The 19,970-nt window shown below is 32.3% G+C and overlaps 1 protein-coding gene and 1 long non-coding RNA gene across 33 annotated transcripts in view; one reads left to right on the forward strand and one right to left on the reverse strand.

The window, feature by feature from the left end:
* The window catches only part of LOC147838686 (uncharacterized), a 1,589,207-nt gene that overhangs the window by 482,192 nt on the left and 1,087,045 nt on the right, over window positions 1-19,970 (forward strand). The window lies entirely within an intron of this gene.
* Window positions 1-19,970, reverse strand: part of add1 (adducin 1 (alpha)) — a 79,509-nt gene that overhangs the window by 4,055 nt on the left and 55,484 nt on the right. For 5 of the 32 annotated variants that reach the window (XM_087299842.1, XM_087299838.1, XM_087299835.1 and 2 more), the window contains 4 exons: window positions 12,457-12,619; window positions 8,474-8,692; window positions 4,415-4,495; window positions 2,907-2,940 (listed from right to left, as the gene is read on the reverse strand). In XM_087299842.1, the coding sequence (XP_087155968.1) occupies window positions 2,907-2,940; window positions 4,415-4,495; window positions 8,474-8,692; window positions 12,457-12,619 (497 nt within the window). 32 annotated transcript variants of the gene reach the window in all.

A 19,970-nucleotide genomic window follows, 5' to 3' on the forward strand; every position in this document is an offset into this window, starting at 1 on the left:
GCCTCAAGCCAACGCACACCTCCCACCAGTGCTGATACACAGCCACATCACACTGCAACTCCTGTGACATGTGATGTGAAATTTGCATTAAACAAAATATACAATTGAATCCAATACTTCATTATTTAAATTTGCAATTAAATCAAACAAATTAGCACCGATTATTTGTTAAACATTAACATCCCTACATGCAAACTATTAAAATTAGATTTAATCTCCAAATTCAATAACAAGCATATCTTGGGACTCCTACACTTTGTTCATCTCTAACCCTCTCAGAAAATAATCCACATCAGCGTCTCCAGATCATGCACACAAGCAGCAAAACCGCATCAGCTGAGCTCTTCAATCAGAAATACAATCAGAAATCAGACATATTCATATTCACAGAGAGATTTCAGCTCTCAGACAAACACCAGTAATAAAGACACACACACACACACATCTATATGAAACACTCACAACTGTCTGAAACCTACAGAGAGAATCAACCACATTTATAAACGGAGAAATATCAATATTACAAACATTCTGCATATGATTTGGAGAGATACCGGAAGCGTAATATTCATACTTTACCTGATCTCCTGAAGCATTGCATTAAAATGCGCATTACAGAACCCGCTTTGTTAATATTAGAGGTTAAGAGAGGAAAAAAGCAGAGGTTTCTAGGGAGAGATTTGTTGCTGGAATGATCGCACTCAACTCCAGATCCTTTCAGCAAAATTCAAATGTTCTTAAATGAACAAATCAAGTCTTTTACATCCATTTGAACTGTAAATTGTATAATTATTAGGTAAAGTGTCTCTATAAATATTTAAACATTTATAGAGAGACAAACACAATTTTGTGAATGCTTCTAATGCCTTATATGACTGTAGAGCTTTGATTGGCTATAACGCCTGTCTATTAATTGTTTACAAATTAGGGAATTTAACAATTTAAATTGTAATCATTAAATTAAGTTACAATTAAAATTACACTTTAATATTATATTATTTTTTACAAAATGAAATTTTAATTAAATTGTTGTAAAATTAATAATGCATCAAAGTATCTGCTAATATTATAAATATTTTAAATCCAATCAAATCCTAATGGATAAATGTCATGGGGGGGAAAAATGTTATTTAAATTTTAAAAATCAAAAATAAATTGCAATCAAGTTATACTTTAATATTATAATAACATATTATAATAAAATACTATTATCTTAATATAGTTTAAATGACATTTTAATTGAATTGTAAGAAGTATAAACTATAAAGAAAAATTCTAATTATTAAATCAGAATTATAGAATGAATAATGCATCAAAAAAAATCTGCTAATATTATAAATATCTTTACAAGCAGCTAAATCCTAATGGACAAATGTTATCGGAAAAAACTGCTATTTAAATTGTATTTATTACATTTAATTACAATAAAAATGAAACTTTAATAGTATAATGTTATAATGGTTTAAAAATTATATTTTTTAATTGAACTGTAATTAATATAAACTGTAAAGAAATATTCTAAACATTAAATTAAAATTACAGAATTGATAATGCATCAAAATCTGCTAATATTATAAATATTTTTAAATTCTGCAAATACTAATGGATATATGTTATGCGGGGGAAGGGGGGGGAGGGGGATTAAATTAATCATTGAAATAAATAGCAATAAAAATTACACTTTAACATTATAACTTTTTTTATCAAATCTTTTAATTTAATAGTAATAACTATAAAGAAAAATTCTAATCATTAAATTATAATTATAGAATTCATAAAACATCAAAAAGTTTCTGCTAATTTGGACTTGTGAATATGAACAGGTATAGATTAATCATGGGAGGAATATGATTAAGTATCTGTACAGTTGTGGACATGTGCATACATGTATTTATATTTTACATATGTTTATTTATTATAATTAGTCGTTAAATTAGATTTATAGGAATAATAATGCATTAAAAAACCTGCTAATTTTATTACATCCAGTTACATCCAGTCAAACCCTAATGGACAAATGTTGAGGAAAAACTTAAATTTAAATTTTAATCATTAAAATAAATAGCAATAAAAATTATACTTTAAGATTATACATTTTTTATTTAATTATTTAAATAAAATTATTTTTACTTTTTAAATTCTTTATTAATTTAATTGTAATAAATATAAACTATAAAGAAATATTTTAAACATTAAATTGGAATTTTATAATTAATAATGCAAATAATACAAATTAAATTTGCCAATATTGTATTGTTATAAAATGACATTTTAATAGAATTTTAATAAAAACAAAAATTATGTAAATGTGTAATAATCATAAAATTTATTTATAATAAAAAGCATTATATATAACATTATATTGTTATAAAATTATATCTTATAATTGAATCTGAATAAATATAAAGAAATAAACAAAAAATAATAATTTTAATCAAATAAAAATAAACTGAATAGAATTACATTTTTAATACAACATTTTAACAAGGTAATTAACCAATATTATATTGTTATAAAATTACATATTTTAATAAAATTTGAATAAATATGAACTATAAAATAATTCTTATTAATAAATTTAATAGCAATAAAATTTTATAAAATATATCTTATAATTGAATTTGAGTAAATATAAACAAAAAAAATATAAATAAAATTACAATTAAATACAAAAACGAAACAAAACACAATAACCTCACAGTTAACCAAACAGATTCCAATCAACTGGAATTAAACAACTGAAGTTAAATCAGATTATTCCAGTCATGACTTGCTTCTGTGATCTGGAGTGGTGCAGATCATCCTCACCAACACTGATTGCAGATCAGCGCCAGAGGACGGATAAAAATAATGATGATCAGCGGATGAAGCCGTGTGGCGGGTCAGAAACTCACTATGGTACTTACTATGGTAACAGGTACTCTTTAGCATTTCCATCTCCTGAGTGTGTGACGCGGCCACAGAAGAAAAAGCACAAGTAGAGAGAGAATGTCTATGCAGGTCAATCACAGCCACCGGGTTAAATTAAAAGAAGTGGACAGAAACCATAAAGAGAAAACACACACACAAACAGAGCCATTCTTGAAGACCCCATAGAAATGAGCATGAAGGAGAATGAAGACATTGAAGACTTTACGAGACATTTCCCAGAGCAGATTACACCGGAGAGGACTCTACTTACTTTAAACTGCACTTTACTTTCTTTTAACTTTCATAACTACACATGAAATGCGGTAAAAGCTATTCTTTGCACATTAAAATGCGCATCGTTGTCACAGTTGGTTAGGATAAAAACGAATAAAAATTAATATATTTAGATATTACTAAATATAATATTATATATATTAGATATTAATTTACTATATATATATAGTATAAATATATTACTAAATATATATTATATATATTAGTTATTAATTTACTATATATATATATATATATATATATATATATATATATATATATATATATATATATATATATATATATATATATATACTTTTTACAACTAAAAACAAAATATGTATTTCAGTATTAAATTTTAATGCATGTATAAAACAATTATTCAAATAATGTCTATCTAGATCTATATTATATCTAAATATCTACCCATCAATATTTAGATGACTATCTATCTGTGATTTTAAGAGGGGTGTAATCCATAGTAATAAAGACCAAATGGGGTCAGATGAACACAACAAAAATCATAAAAAAGTAGAAACCTAAACAAGCCAAAAACTAAAATGCAACGTCATCTTCTCTAAAAGATTCTGATAATCTAAACAAAATTTATTAAATGCATATAATTAAAACGAAATAAAAACTATTTTAAAATACCCGATTAAAATTATAGATTTTTTTTTACTTAAAAGGTTTGAATTTCTTGCAAGTATAAATTAAAATATTAAAAAGTGCCCAATATAAAATATGCAAATTTTTATCTTTAAAAAAACTTTGATTTCTTAAAAAAATGAAAGAAAATGTCATATAAATAAAAACTATTAAATTAAGAGAGATTTCACAAGTTGTATATATATACATATATATATATATATATATATATATATATATATATATATATATATATATATATATATATATATATATATATATATATATATATATATACATATATATATACACATATATATATATACTTTTTTTTTCATTTATCCTTAAATATTTTATTATTTTATATATTCAAATTAATTTAAAAATAGCTGTATAAAAGTCATAATCATAGAAAAAGTGGACAGTAAACAAACAAAATCACTGACGCCCCTTTGATCTGTTATTACCGACAGCAATAAATGTCTAAGACAGTCAATGAACAGGCATACAGACAGAGAGATTAGCAGTGCTGTAGAGTCGGCTCATGCTCAGAAACACTCAGTCAGAGCAGAAAAACACACACCTTCATCCACACGCACAGGTGAGCTGGGCGGAGTGCAGGTGCTGCTGGGAACTTTCCCTTCTTCAACCTCCAGCGGTTGACCTGCAGAAAAGGAAAAAGATTTACAGTCCACACACTTAACACTCTCAAACACATACAACACTGCAGGAATTCAGCTTTCAAAACTCGCTAAACCAATGCACTCTTTACACTCTGACTGATACACACTGAGAAAACAAAATGGAAACACGTTATCACAGCAAATAATAATAATTATGTTTAAGTTAGAGTACTACAATCCTAAAAGTTCAATAAAATAAAACCAACACTTTGAAAATGAGCTAAGAAAACACCAAAATAAATTAAAATTAAATATAAAAATATATTATCATTAATAATAGTATTAACAAACACTACAGTATATTAAATAAACCTGGCTGACTTGAATTTGAAAAATTAAAAAATCCTATTATGTTCATTTAGTTTTATTCTTCTATTTTTCTGTGTCTTTGTAATAAAAAATTAAGAAAACAAAGCAGCAACCTTCTGCTCTCCTTCGTGAAGCCAATACAGAAGTAACCAAAATTGCAATTCATCGACTGGCCACTGGGGGCTGGCTCCAGAAACTCGAGATGTACACTGACTGCAATGCTAAATTGACCAATTTAACAGCTGATAAAACATGTTTACAGCCTGGTACAAAAATAGTTTTGGTGTATATAGCTAATATTACCCTTCAAGACAACTGTGAGGAGGGTGATTTTTTTTTTTACAACTCATTTGTTTCGTTTATACGAATTAATACTAAGTCTGTATAAATAAGGGCGTGTCCACTTGAGTGACAGCTAGGTCTCGCTGGTCGCAGTCATGTCATTCCGGCTGATTAGCTGCTAAACTCGTCCTGGAGAACTTTGAGATTTTGTCCAACCATGTTAAAGCAGCTTTTTTGGATTTGTAAAATCAAATGTCACTAGAAAATATAAATAAATATGCAAATATATCATAAATGTAATGTTGATAAATATATAAATGACTATAGTATTTTTCATGGGGTAGCATTACATTGGCTCTATACCAGGGGTGTCCAAACTCGGTCCTGGAGGGCCGCTCTTCTGCAGTTTAGCTCCAACTTCCTTCAACACACCTGCCAGGTTTCAGGTATATCTAGTAAGAGATTGAATAGCTTAATTAGGTGTGATTGATTAGGGTTGGAGCTAAACTCTCCTGGACACCGGCCCTCCAGCCAGTTGCCTTTTGGAATTATTTCCTACAATTATCAGATGATATGGCATGCTGTGTGCACTTAAATGCGCTTACAAACCATACACATGGCCTCCATTTCCCAGGTGAGTGCAATTGTATACTTATATACCATCTCTATAAATGTATTCGTTTTATTTAAGATCATCTATCATTTATAATGTTCTTTAGACCTGTAAAGCGCTCCAGAATCTGACAGATTGATTAGCTGTAGGCTCTAGAACAGTCATCTGAAGCATTGTCATACAGTGTTGTGCCTAGATTTCATCAAATATAGTCTGTGTTAGTAAATGCAAGGCTATTGAATTTTCCTCCAGTAGAAAACCATCATAAAAACAATGCTTAATGTTTCAATGTATTACAGCAGTGTTTTTAAAAGTCTAAACACTTTATTTATATAGTGTACAACCAATCACGTGGTTTAGAACACTAACAAGATGCAGGTAATGAAGAATTAAGCGTTTCTCCCGAAGTAAAATGCTAGCAGGCATTAGTAGCTCCACTCAAGCTCCGCCTCTTTACCTTTTTTGGTAACCCCCAGTCAATGCGATGACATGCAAACAAAATGGCGACGGTTGGCCACGCCCATCTAGCTTAATTTGTGCTCTTCAGAAAACTATGAGTGACGTCACGGATACTCCCTCCATATCTTTTACAGTCTATGGTTTCATATTAAATATTAATTATCCTTAAGTTAGTCTTTCAAAACTAACATAAAACACTGAAAATGAGCCTAAAAATAAAATAAATAAATAAATAAAATTACAAGAAAGAATTAAGATTAAAATATATATTTTACAAACTACCTAACTGGAAAAAATATCTCAAATTATTTCATCTAAAACAAGGGAGTCCAAACTCAGTTCTGGAGGGCCGGTGTCCTGCAGATTTTGCCTCAACACACTTGTAAGAATGTTTCTAGAAAGCCCAGTAAGAGCTTGATCAGCTAGCCTAGGTGTGTTTGATTGAGATTGGAACTAAACTTTGCAGTACACTGGCCCTTCAGAACCGAGTTTGGGCACCCCTGATCTAAAAATATAACTAAAATCTGTTAACAAACATTAAAATTACAGTAAATGACAGTAGCCTGACTTGAATTTGATTAATTCCTATTTTAAAAGTACTGTGATATTAATTCTGTTTTACAGATATGTTTTGTCTTGGCTTTATCGTACTGTTTGCCCTTTGAAAAAAACGAAATTAGATTTTATATCAAATAAAAATCATTAGAATTACCAACAACAATACATTCATAAAACAAGCACAACCACAGGGAATAAACGCTGAAGATGTGAGAAAGCAGATTTTCACCACCTGCACACCAGAGTTTAGTCAAATCTGAGTTGATTTTCAGAAACGTCCATTAGAGACACCAGAATCAGCTTTATTAGTGCAAGAAAAGCCCCCAAAACATCCCCAGATCGTCTCCAGAAGACGAAGAGATTAAGTCCAGGATTGGGATTAAGAGGACGAAGGTTTCAGTCTGTATGTACAGGGGGAATGTGGGACAGGTGAACGCAGGTTGGGACGGGTATAAAGAGAAGTGCTGGATCACCAGAAGAAAGAAAGAGCCCAGTAAAGTCACACACAGGACACAGATGATGCTTTTCCACTGTTTTACGACTCTGTTTGGCTCAAGTTTGATTTTTCCACCGCAAGTTTATATCACTTCAGGGTGAGCGGGAAATGTAGTATTGCAGATTATAGTGCTCGATTAATGGAGAAAATCATAATGACGATTATTATGGTCAATACTGTAAATATGGATTAAATAAAATGATTATGAGCCATATGCCATAATATGACCAAAACTAGATAGATAGATAGATAGATAGATAGATAGATAGATAGATAGATAGATAGATAGATAGATAGATAGATAGATAGATAGATAGATAGATAGATAGATAGATAGATAGATAGATAGATAGATAGATAGATAGATAGATAGATAGAACAACAAAAAGACTGACGGATAGACAGAACGACAGACAGATAGAACGACAGATAGATAGAATGACAGACAGATAGAACAACAAAAGACAGAACGACAGACAGATAGAAGGACAGACAGACAAAAAGACAGATAGAAAGATAGACAGAACGACAGATAGAACGATAGATAGACAGAACTTTATTAAACCGTTATATTCATTAAAAAAGTTTGATCAGCTAACATTTAACAATAGAAAGATTATACATTAAAGTTTTTATTTAGGTGTTGCGAAAGAATTACAATTTAAACTGAACAAACGTAAAATAATTTTTAAAATATAAAATATTATAAATATTATTAAAAGTAAATTAAAATAAAAAAACATTTAATTTTTTTTTTTAAAAAGTCAAAACTAAATGTTTTTCCTTTTAGAAAAAAATGTGGCAAAATAATAAAAAAAAACAGTGTAAAAGCAGAGTAATCTGGTTTTCAGGTAAATTTTGCTGACCCCGTTTTATATTATTAGTATTTTCCTATTCTTTTTTTTGTTTTAAAACAAGACACTTTTTACTTGTCTAGAAAAAATCTTCTCAATTTAAGACAATTTCAATATGAAACGAGACAAAACCTAAGATGTTTTTTGTCAGTTTCTGTGATGCAACATTTTTTCTTTAACGAAAGTAAATAAATATTTTTTATAGCAGTAAATATAAAGTAATAAATAAATAAATGATTGTGGTGATGCAGTGGACATGTCACACAACCAGTGTTGTGATGTAATACAAATCACACAGAGCCCAGTGGAAAATTCCTCAAAGTTGAGCCGCACTGAACCGTACCACACAGAGGAAAAGCAGCAAAAGTGTGTCCTCCGCAGGCGATACCTGCAGCTTCAGTCTCACAGCCCAGAGCTTTGAGCACCGCTGAGTGAAACTCCTTCTGAGGGGATTCTGGGTTATCAGCTGGGCTGTCCTGCCCTGATGCGCGGCTGGGGATAATGGAGGGCGGGGGGGCTGCGATGACCTGCGGATCCGGATTTTCATGTGTGCTGCTGAGCAGACCCTGGACGTCTTCAGGGGATGAGGCAGAATCTTCAACCTGTGCTAAATGCAATACAAAAGTTTCTCTTCTGACCTGCGGAGGGCGCTGACGGGCTCACAAGAATCATGTGCGATAAATTAAAAACAAATATCCAAAAAAATAATAATAATGATAATAATAATACAGTTTGTACCAAACTCCTGCAATATAAATAGAATATGAGACGACATATAACTCAAGAATTCCTTCACAAAATCAAGCCAAACCATTCAGATCAATGAGTAAAGATTGTACTAGAGAGCTATGAACTCCATATCAATGTTTATGGAAGTGTTCTTTGGTTCATTTTTAAACTCTGTATTCATGGCATTAAAACAGAACATTTCCTATTGTACAAAACTTTGTACACTAATATTTTTTTTGTCCTGTTACAAGCTCTTTTACTAGCTCATATAAGAAAACGTAGATTTTTTCTGTTTATTAAATGTAAGGCGTATAATAGCTCATTGGAAAAATAAGTTTAATTACTTTTAATTTTTATTCTCTATTAAAGACTACTTTTGTTAAATTCCTATATCATCTGTGTCTTTGTCCTGTTCTTTTGTTGAACACGTCATAATTTTCCTGTGATAATATTAATAACAACAATAAAAACAAAAATAATATAATAATAATAAATAATATTTCTTAAGGGGCTGTTAACATAGAATTGAAGCAGATATAACAAAACATGAATATGAGTTCTGTGTAATAACAATGAAATGACAGAGGGAGAAAGAACTGAGCTACTGAAATGCATTTAATACTTTATATCAGGGTTTTTCAAAGTCTAAGACAGTGGGCCTCCCTTTTGACACAACTTATCTATTGGCGCCCCCCTCCTTCCAAACACGCACGCACGCGCACGCGCACACACACACACACAAACATATATATATATATATATATATATATATATATATATATATATATATATATATATATATATACACACAGTTGAAGACAAAATTATTAGCCCCCTATAAAATATTTCATTATTTTTCAAATAACTCCCAAGTGCTTTTTAATGGATTAAAGATTTTTTCAACACATAATTTTTAAACATAACAGTTTAATCAGGAAGCTTTGAGTGTTTGTAATACAAACAGAAACACAATTATAATCAAAAATAAAAAAAGCTTGGAGGTCAAAATTATTAGCCCTCTGATGTTAATAGTCAATAGTGTAACCCTTTTGCTTGATAACAGCCATCAGTCGTTTATTGTAGCTCTCAACAAGTTTCAAGCATGTCTCCTGAGGAGTGTTAGCCCATTCTTCCTTAGCAAATCTCTCCAGCTCTTCCAGATTTGTTGGTCTTCTGGCATGAACTCTAGACTTCAGTGTCCCCCACAGATTTTCTATTGGATTCAAGTCTGGGCTTTGTGCAGGCCAGTCAAGGACTTTCACTTTGTTCTGTTGAAGGTAGTTCTTTACCAGAAGTGAGGTATGCTTTGGGTCATTATCATGCTGGAATACAAAACGTCGACCCAAACCAAGTTTTGTTGCAGACTGTTTGAGGTTATTTTTCAAAATCTTCGGGTAGTCTTCCTTTTTCATGTTTCCTTCAACCCTGATCAGATTCCCAGTTTCACATGCACTGAAACATCCCCATAGCTTTATACTCCCACCGCCATGTTTCACTGTGGGAACGCTGTTCTTTAGATTAAATGCATCTCCCTTCTTCCTCCAAACATAGGCAACATCTCTATGGCCAAAGAGCTCTAGTTTTGTCTCATCTGACCAAAGGATACGTTTCCAGTATTCATTATTTTTCTCTAGATTGCCCCTGGCAAACTTCAGTCTAGCTTGGAGGTGTCTCTTTTTTAAAAGAGGAGTCTTTCTTGGTCGACAACCTTTCAGTTCACTCCTGTGCAGGGCTCTAGTGACCGTCTTTGCTGAGACATTAATTCCAGACTTGGCTAAGTCATTCACTAGTGTCTTGGCAGTTGTTCTTGGGTCTTTAGAAACCTCTCTTACTAATTTTCTTTCCAAAGTTTTGGAAATCTTTCGCTTTCCACCTCTGCCAGTCATGTTCTCCACAGTGTGGATCTCATTAAACTTCTTAATAATATTTCTCACGGCACTTCTTGACACTTGAAAACGCTTTGATAAACATGTATATCCTTCTCGTTCTTTGTGAGCCTCAACAATTCTTTTTCTCAAATCTAAACTTATTTCTTTTGTCTTTGTCATGATGACAGAATGCATTATCGTACTATTTGTTTTTCAAGACACCAGTTTTAAGCTTTAAGTGCAATTTAAAGGCTTAATTAGGTTAATTACCTTAACTAGGCAAGTTAGTGTAATTAGGCAAGTCATTGGACAACAGTAGTTTTTTCCTGGAGCCAATCAAACAAATAATTACTTAAGAGGGCTAATAATATTGACCTTAGCAGTTTTTACTTAAAAAAATATATAAATAATTATTTCACCCAAAATAAAAGAAAAAAAACCTTTTCCAGAAGAAAAATACAAAAGGAAATGCCGTGAAAACAATTTTCTTGCTCTGTTCAACAGCACTTGTGAAATATTTGTAAAAGAATACAAATTTCATAGGAGGGCTAATAATTTTGACTTCAACTGTATATATATATATATATATACAGTATATATAAAGACAGACAGATGTCAGACTCTTAACTCACTTTTATCATCATTTGCATGAAAGTGCAATTATTTACAGAGTAATAACAAGTATTTTAATATGACGTTTTTAAAACTAGGATGATGGTTCAATATGAATAGAACAGATCCAAGAACTGTCCATCCCAGTCAAAACAGTCGAAGTTTAGCGGGTCTCATGCTGTCTTTAGCCAAAATATCTTGACAAACCACACATAAAGGTCGTGGTTCCTCAGCTGGTCCTGTCCACGTAAATCCTAAACTCAAATACTGATCATCATATCGTCGTCTTTTGGGTTTAAGCCCTGAACTTGAAGGCTTTGAATCGGGGGGTCTCAGAAACCGATTCATTGTATTAGCAGGCATATACCAGTATTGGCGGGCTTGCCAAACAGAAGCAAATTCACAGCTATGGCCTTCTGGGTAAAAAAGGTTTTCTAATTTTTGACGTATTATTTTTTTAGCTTTGTTTAATTTAAAAGTTTAAATATAATAAAAAATACATATAATAATTAAACTTAATAATTATATTTTTATTATATAACATTTTTTCCCGCGCCTCCCCTGACATGCTCTGGCGCCCCCCAGGGGAGGCGCGCCTCACACTTTGAAAACCCCTGCTGTATATTAAAAGCCTTTTTAATGATGGCATCTTAAAGACGCCTGTCATAAGGAGAATGAAGTCACATGGATTGCTCAGGTGCGAGTTTCTCACAGACTTCAACATAGTATACAAATCTTGATGCTTCAGTGGACCTCGTCTGTCAAATCTGAGCTTTAGTTTGTGTTTTCAATTGGATTCAAGTCAGGTGATTGGTTGGGCCATTCCACAGCTTGATTTTCTTTCTCTGAAAGGATTTAAAAGTTTCCTTGGCTGTGTTTTGGATCATTGTCTTGCTGAAATGTCCACCCTGGTTTCATCTTCATCCTCCTGCTAATGTAGATGTTGGACTGAAGCAGCTGATATTCATTTACATTGAGGAAGGGCAGAGGCTTGCTGAAAAACTACTAAGAGATTTCAGCTGCTGTCTGGGGTTTCATGCCTTTCTACACCTCCATTTCTTCATGTGTTCAATACTTTTTCCCTGTGTCATTTCATTTTAGGCATCCAAATCAGTTTCTGCATGGAAAAACAGAAAGATGCTGCTCTGAGATCAGTTCTTACCTTCGTCTTCTCCTCCTTTCTGCTTGAGCTCCACCTCTTTGCGGTACTCCTCCAGCTCCTGGTCCGTCAGCTTGTTAAAGGGGTTTGGTCCAGTTTTACTGACGATCACACGCGGTTGATACTCTTTCTCAATGATGGCTTTGGATGCGGTCACAAGCTCCCCCTGTTGGACAAAACAACACCACATTTAAAAGGACGGTTCACCCACATAAAGGTATCATCATTTACTCGCCCTTTACTTATTTCAAACCTTTATGAATTTCTTTCTTCTGTTAAACACTAAAATATACAAAAAAATGTTGAAAACCGGTAACCATTGATCTCCATATTGGTTTTCTTACTATGGGAGTCAATGGTTACCGGTTTTCAGCTTTCTTCAAATATATTCTTTTGTGTTTAAGAGGTGAAAGAAACACAAAGGTTTGGATCCACTTGAAAGAGTAAATAGTGAGTAATTTCTCCACTTTGGGTGAACTATCCCTTTAAGTGCTTATTTTAATGCACTTCATCTGTACGCATCTATAGATGTCTATTACAATCATATCTTGAAAACCGGTAACCATTGATCTCCATATTGGTTTTCTTACTATGGGAGTCACTGGTTACCAGTTTTCAGCTTTCTTCAAATATATTCTTTTGTGTTTAGGAGGAGAAAGAAACACAAAGGTTTGGATCCACTTGAAAGAGTAAATAGTGAGTAATTTCTCCACTTTGGGTGAACTATCCCTTTAAGTGCTTATCTTTATCTGTACGCATCTAAAGATGTCTATTACAATCATATCTTGAAGACATTTTTCTCCACTTCTGTACAATATACACACACATTTAAGCATATTGTTTTATTCATATTTACATTCCGAAACATTTTACTGAGAGATTCACACATTTATAATGGACCAGATTTCATGCAACATATTATTTCCCACAGTGAACATCTACCGTCTATCTGGCTGTTGATCGTATTTTTCTGATTTCTAAAATGACAAAGAGAAATTGGTTCAAATCTAGCTCAAATACGTCCATGGTCTACAACAAAACAAAACGAGTATTTAAAGACAATTCATTCAGATATATAATCTGTAAAAAAAATGGCAATTAGTGCATGCACAAGGCTCAGCATAAATGAGAAGACCCCATTTTCAAAATGAATATTTATATCCATTTCTCAGTGCATATAGATCATAACTTGGTGCATTTTGGTGCTTTCTTCAAACTACTTTCTTTGTGTTAAAGAAAAGAAACAATCATTTGAGGGAGAGTAAATGGTAAGTAAATTTGTAAACTATACACTTAAAAAGCATCTCTTTAAAGCGCTGACTTTCTACAAGCCTAAAACAAAACATGAAGGTTAGTAAAATGGTTCCCATTTTATACAAAATGTCAAATACCCTGACTTATCGCTGATTTTCACTGACTAAGACCTGAATGTCCATGACCTATCTACCTTATTTTTCCACTCAAGAGTGAGAGGGACAATTTTAAAATAAATGGAATTGCAAAATGAAATACTAAAATAGATTAAAAATTTAAATAGTAAATTAAAACTATTTTTAAACATATTAATCAAATGACAATTTATAAGCATAATCTTTGAACTTGAGTAAAAAGAGAGAGAGAGAGAGAGAAAGAGAGAGAGAGAGAGAGAGAGAGAGAGAGAGAAAATATAGTTAAAAAAAAGTGGAAAATGACATGTTTGTTAGTCTTGCTGCAGTTTGGGAGAAATAAATAGTGTTTTAATGCATGTAAAAAAATTAATAACTTTACAATTAATGTTAGTTTTTATATATGTTTGTATATGACCTCTATCATATTATCTAATTATAGAAAATCTAAATCTTTAAAAATCAGTATAGAGAGGTCACAAACAAAATCTGAATCAGCCAATAAGTTTGGAATCTGTGCATCTCTATTCTTCTCGATAAGTTTATATTCTTATCTCTATGAGTGCTAATAAACAGTTAATATCTTAAGAATAGGTGGGTAATAACCAGTATTAAATGTATTTAATTATTTAAGCAAGAAAGTTTAACCAGTATTTCTTTGGTGTGCAAGAGAAATAAAGAAACTCAAGCAGGTTTGGAAGAGGAGGACAATTGTCCCTTATGCGTGAACTGTCCCTTTAAATAACGCAAATAAAAGTAGCACACATTACAGTTAAACAGCTCCACCATTACCATCATCCCATAACCGTTTAATAACATTGATGCTGTTTTATTAATGCATTTATCTTGTATTCACCTTTTATTATGTCAACAAGTCAAAACTCAAAATACCATCATAAACATTAAGATGCAAGCAGAAAGTGAAAGTACACATACACAACTGTTGTGCAGTTAATAAAACAATGTTCACACAAATTGTAAAACAGCTCATTTACAAGGTTTTACACATTGAATAAAATAGATTTTCAGTTTCCTCACTGCTCTTTTCTTTAACGACAAATGAATCCATTTGATAGATGCTTACTAGTACGTTTGTTAAAATGCATGTCTATTAGGGATGGGAAGATTAACCGATATGTATCGATACGCGGTCATGCCTAGAGTGCATCGGTAGAGCAGCAGAGAATGAAAGAAATTTTGGAAGCAAATCGAGATGCATCGTTTTTTGCGAGATGCATCGATTTTTCCAAGATACAACGTATATTTTTAATATAGAATGTATTTTTTATTTATTAACAAGTGTTGTCAATCTGTTTTTGGCGCATAATTTAATCGACCTACATAAAGTATGCATTAGCAACGGACTTGCGGATGTGTACACTTACACTACAACTCAGTGTATCAGGTGTGCGGATGAAGCTAGTGGAGCGCCCTCAGAAAGCGCGAGAAGCAAAACGAACATTTTATTCCCCACTGAGTTTTAAATCTAAAGTATGGCAACATTATGGATTCTGCAAAAAGGATGGACGACATGACAGGACAGATGCAATTTGCAAAATGTGCCGCGCATCTGTAAAATACGCGGGCAGTACGACTAATCTGAAATCTCACTTGAAGCAGCGCCACGGTGTTGTTGTGAAAGCATCTTCCAGTGTTTCTGCATCCCCGGCTTTCGCACTGCTTCAACTGTAGCTACCAGCTCCAAAAGTGGTGAGAAAAGCATTGCAAGTTTTCTCCATGCGCAACAGTTCTGCTCGCTCTACGCCAATAACGAATGCTATTGCATTGTTCATCTGCAAAGATATTCAGCCTAGTGTCACGGAGAACGAAGGTTTTAAACACCTCCTCCTGTTAATTTTTATTTATTTATATGTTTATTAGCCTGTTGTTTACAGTGACAGTGACGTTTCAAAGCAGCATAACACTGCTAGTTCACCACCTTAAGTTTTGAATATTCAGTGGCAAAATATATCTTTGTAAAACTTGTTTTCATAGTTGAAAAGTTAAATCACAATTCTTGTTGTGCAATGGTAAACCTTTATGTTGAAAGAGTGCAAATGTATATATTTTAATATATATTGCACTTATACATTCTGTTTATCTTGAAAATACTTAAATAATATGTGATATAGGTTCTAAAATGGCCCTCTACTGTAAACTGACACTCTGGCTCTGAGAGAAAAGCCAGTTTGTAAAAAAAGTCTTGGTTTTACTTGGTTAATAAATAATCAAACTCATTCAATGGCACAGCATCCTTTCCTACATCATCTCATAAACTTGATCTAATAAGTTAGTGCTGAATTATCGCATTGTATCGTGATATGGGTGTGAATCGTATCGTGTTGCATCGCAATGTCACAAATGTATCGCTAATATATCGGATCGTAGTCTTTGTATCGAGATGCGTATCGGATCGGCATTATAGCTTAGATGCCCAACCCTAATGTCTATAAATTGTAAAATGACCAAGGTGCTATACAATACATCTAATCTAAACAAAAATGGCAATATACATATTTATATCTGCTGCATTTATATAACCTATTAATGATTGTATAAATAAATGTTAGTGGTTTGCATTAATGTAATAAGTCATGCCTATTAGTAACAACTACCAGTTCCAATGAGCGCTTTTTCAGGATTTTGCAAATATAATGGTTTTTGAGATTAAATAAACAGATTTATTATTTTTTTTGACAGCAAAACATGAATTTAAGCAAATAATGGCTAATAAAAAGTTGAGGAGAGCAGTCACAATTACCATACACACTACCTGACAATAGTCTCGTTGCTTGTCCAAGTTTTAGGAATAACAAATAATAAGTTGACTTCTAGTTGATCATTTGGTATCAGAAGTGTCTTATATGAAAGTTAAAGGCCTCTAGATTTTGCTTATTTGAGCACAATAAAATCTGATCATGTCTTGATGTTGACTGATTTGATGAGGACAGTAAGCTCTGACTCTGCTCAGACTAAAGTGTCATCACTGAACAGAAATAATGTCCAGTATAGAATATAAAGTCCTGCTGCAGTGGAGACAGAATGAATATTGTGTCTGACTCCATCATGAGCTTGGAGGACTGCATCCATACATCTCTGACATGACTCAAATCACTGATTAATAAAGTCATCTGGAAAGAAGAAGAAAGCGTTCTTGCAGGATCCCAGAGCTCATCAAGAGTCTTTGTGTTCATCTTTAACGCCTCCTGCATCTTACCCCAGACATGCTCAATGTTCATGTCTGGTGACTGGGCTGGCCAATCCTGGAGAACCTTGACGGTCTTTGCTTTCAGGAGCTTTGATGTGGAGGCTGAAGTATGAGGAGCGCTATCCTGCTGGAGAATTGTCTCTCTCCTGTGGTTTGTAATGTAATGGGCAGCACAAATGTCATGATACCTCAGGCTGTTGATGTTGATCATCCACTCTGCAGATCTCTCGCACGCCCCCATACTGAATGTAACCCTAAACCATAAGTTTTCCTTCACCAAACTTGACTGATTTCTATGAGAATCTTGGTCCATGCTGGTTCCAGTAGGTCTTCTGCAGTATTGGTTATGATTGGGATGCAGATCAACAGATGATTCAGCAGAGAAATCCACCTACTGCCACTTTAAATGATCAACTAGAAGTCAAGTTATTATTTGTTGCTCTTACAACTGGGATCCACCACAAAACTTTAGTCAGGAATTATATATTTATATATATATATATATATATATATATATATATATATATATATATATATATATATATATATATATATATATATACATATATACATATATACATATATACATATATATATATATATATACATATATATATATATATACATATATATATATATACATATATATATATATATACATATATATATATATATACATATACATATATATATATATATATATACATATATATATATACACAGTTGAAGTCAGAATTATTAGCCCCCTTCGATTTTTTTTCTTCTTTTTTAAATATTTTCCAAATGGTGTTCAACAGAGCAAGGTCATTTTTACAGTATGTCTGATAATATTTTTTCTTCTGGAGAAAGTCTGATTTGTTTTATTTCAGCTAGGATAAAAGCAGCTTTTAATTTTTATGAACCATTTTAGGTACAAAATTATAAGCCTCTTTAAGCTATATTTTTTCTTGATAGTCTACAAAACAAACCACTGTTATACAATAACCTGCCCAATTCCCCTAACCTGCCTAGTTAACTTAATTAACCTAGTTAAGCCTTTAAATGTCACTTTAAGCTGTATAGAAGTGTCTTAAAAATATCATTTAAAATATTATTTACAGTCATCACGGCAAAGATAAAATAAATCAGTTGTTAGAAATGAGTTATTAAAATTATTATGTTTAGAAATGTGTTGAAAAAATCTTACCTCCCTTAAACAGAAATTGGGGAAAAAATAAACAAGCGGTCTAATAATTTAACGGGGCTAATAATTCTGACTTCAACTGTATATATATATATATATACACACACACACACACAATAACAGCAAACTTTTAGACTAACCACTGAAGATTCATGTTTTTTTTGGGGTTTTTTTAGCAAAAGACCTGGATGTCATTTTTTAATTCTGCATATGATACTAGAGTACTGAAACTGTGTGTGGTTTGATGTTTTTCAGACGTTTCAGTATTATGTACCTTTCGAATAGACCTAGAAGGACTAAACCCTCCTGAAGGGTCAATGCCATCAATAGAGTCCGTACAGTCAGAGAGAGGAGCGTCCTGAAACAGTAGAGCTGGTGAGCAGTGCACAAGTCCAGCACAAATACACACACATGCTCACACACACTCACACACGCTCACACACGCTCACACAAAATTAGGGCAAATAAATTAGCCTTCAACGGATTATATTTTACGCACACACACACAGATGCTCCAGACATGCAAGAAGCATTTCCTAAAGAAGCGTATGGTCAGGCTGGAGCGAGACGGTGATCATGGCTCAGAGTCATGCACTGCAACACCAGAAACCAAACATATGTGTGTGTTCATCAAACCACACACACACAGACTCATAGTGCTGATGCTCCAGGTCAACTACAGGAGCAAACGGAGAAATAATCGCACATGTAAAATGTACAATATTAAATTCCAGAACGTTCAGGTTTGGATTTGTGTTGCTGGGATTGGGTGGATTGGATGAATGATCTGATGGTTAGTGGCAAAAGCACACACACACACTCTTTTCAAGCATTTTTAGTGCCTCATTTAAGCTTTCCAGAAGTACAAATGCCTCCTCTAAAATGAAATGGATTTGTTGTATAATTAAAGCATCCTTTAAAACAGATCTAGCAAAAGCTCAGATGTTATTTAGCAATGCTACGTCATCTTGCAAAAACCAGCAGTTCTGAATTCAATGCAAAAATGGTGAATTTTAAAGTGCAGGTCTAAATAAAGAAAGTCTAAAATGAAAGAGAAAAAATAACCACGTATTCTGCAGATATAGCAATAGACTTCTGGGTTTTTAATGCACGAGATGCCTGACTTAATGCATTTATGTGAAATAAAATAGAATAAAATCTTCATTTCATATAAATGCATTTAGTCATGCATCTCATGCATTAAAAAATGATTACTTTCTAAGTATTATTACTTGAAGTGTAATTATTACTATTATTAGTAGGCTTTAACTTGAGGTGTGTATTAATGACTACTTTTTAAGTGTCAATGTAGACTAATTTAATTTAATATTGTAATAGTATGCTTATTAGTTAATATATAAGAATTGTATAATTCTATTATTAATTTGTGCACCTATATTTATATTTTATACTTACGCATGTGTATTTTAAGTTTGTTAGATATGAATGAAAATGTATGTATCTGTCTGACTATCTATCTATTTATCTTTTAGTATTCTATCAATCTATTCGTATCGTATCTACCATATCCATCACTGCATCATATCTTATATCCTACCGTATCATAACAATGATATCGCATTGTATCGTATCTATCGAATCTATTGTGTCGCACTGCATCTATCATATGGTATTGTTTTGCATCTGTCATATCGTATTGTATCGTATCTATCGCCTCATATTGTATCACCTCTATATTATCATATCCTAGCATATTTAATATATTACATCTACTGTATCA

The sequence above is a fragment of the Danio rerio genome, chromosome 21 (genome assembly GCF_052040795.2).
Source record: "Danio rerio strain M-AB ecotype USA chromosome 21, GRCz13ab, whole genome shotgun sequence".
Lineage (NCBI taxonomy): Eukaryota > Metazoa > Chordata > Actinopteri > Cypriniformes > Danionidae > Danio > Danio rerio.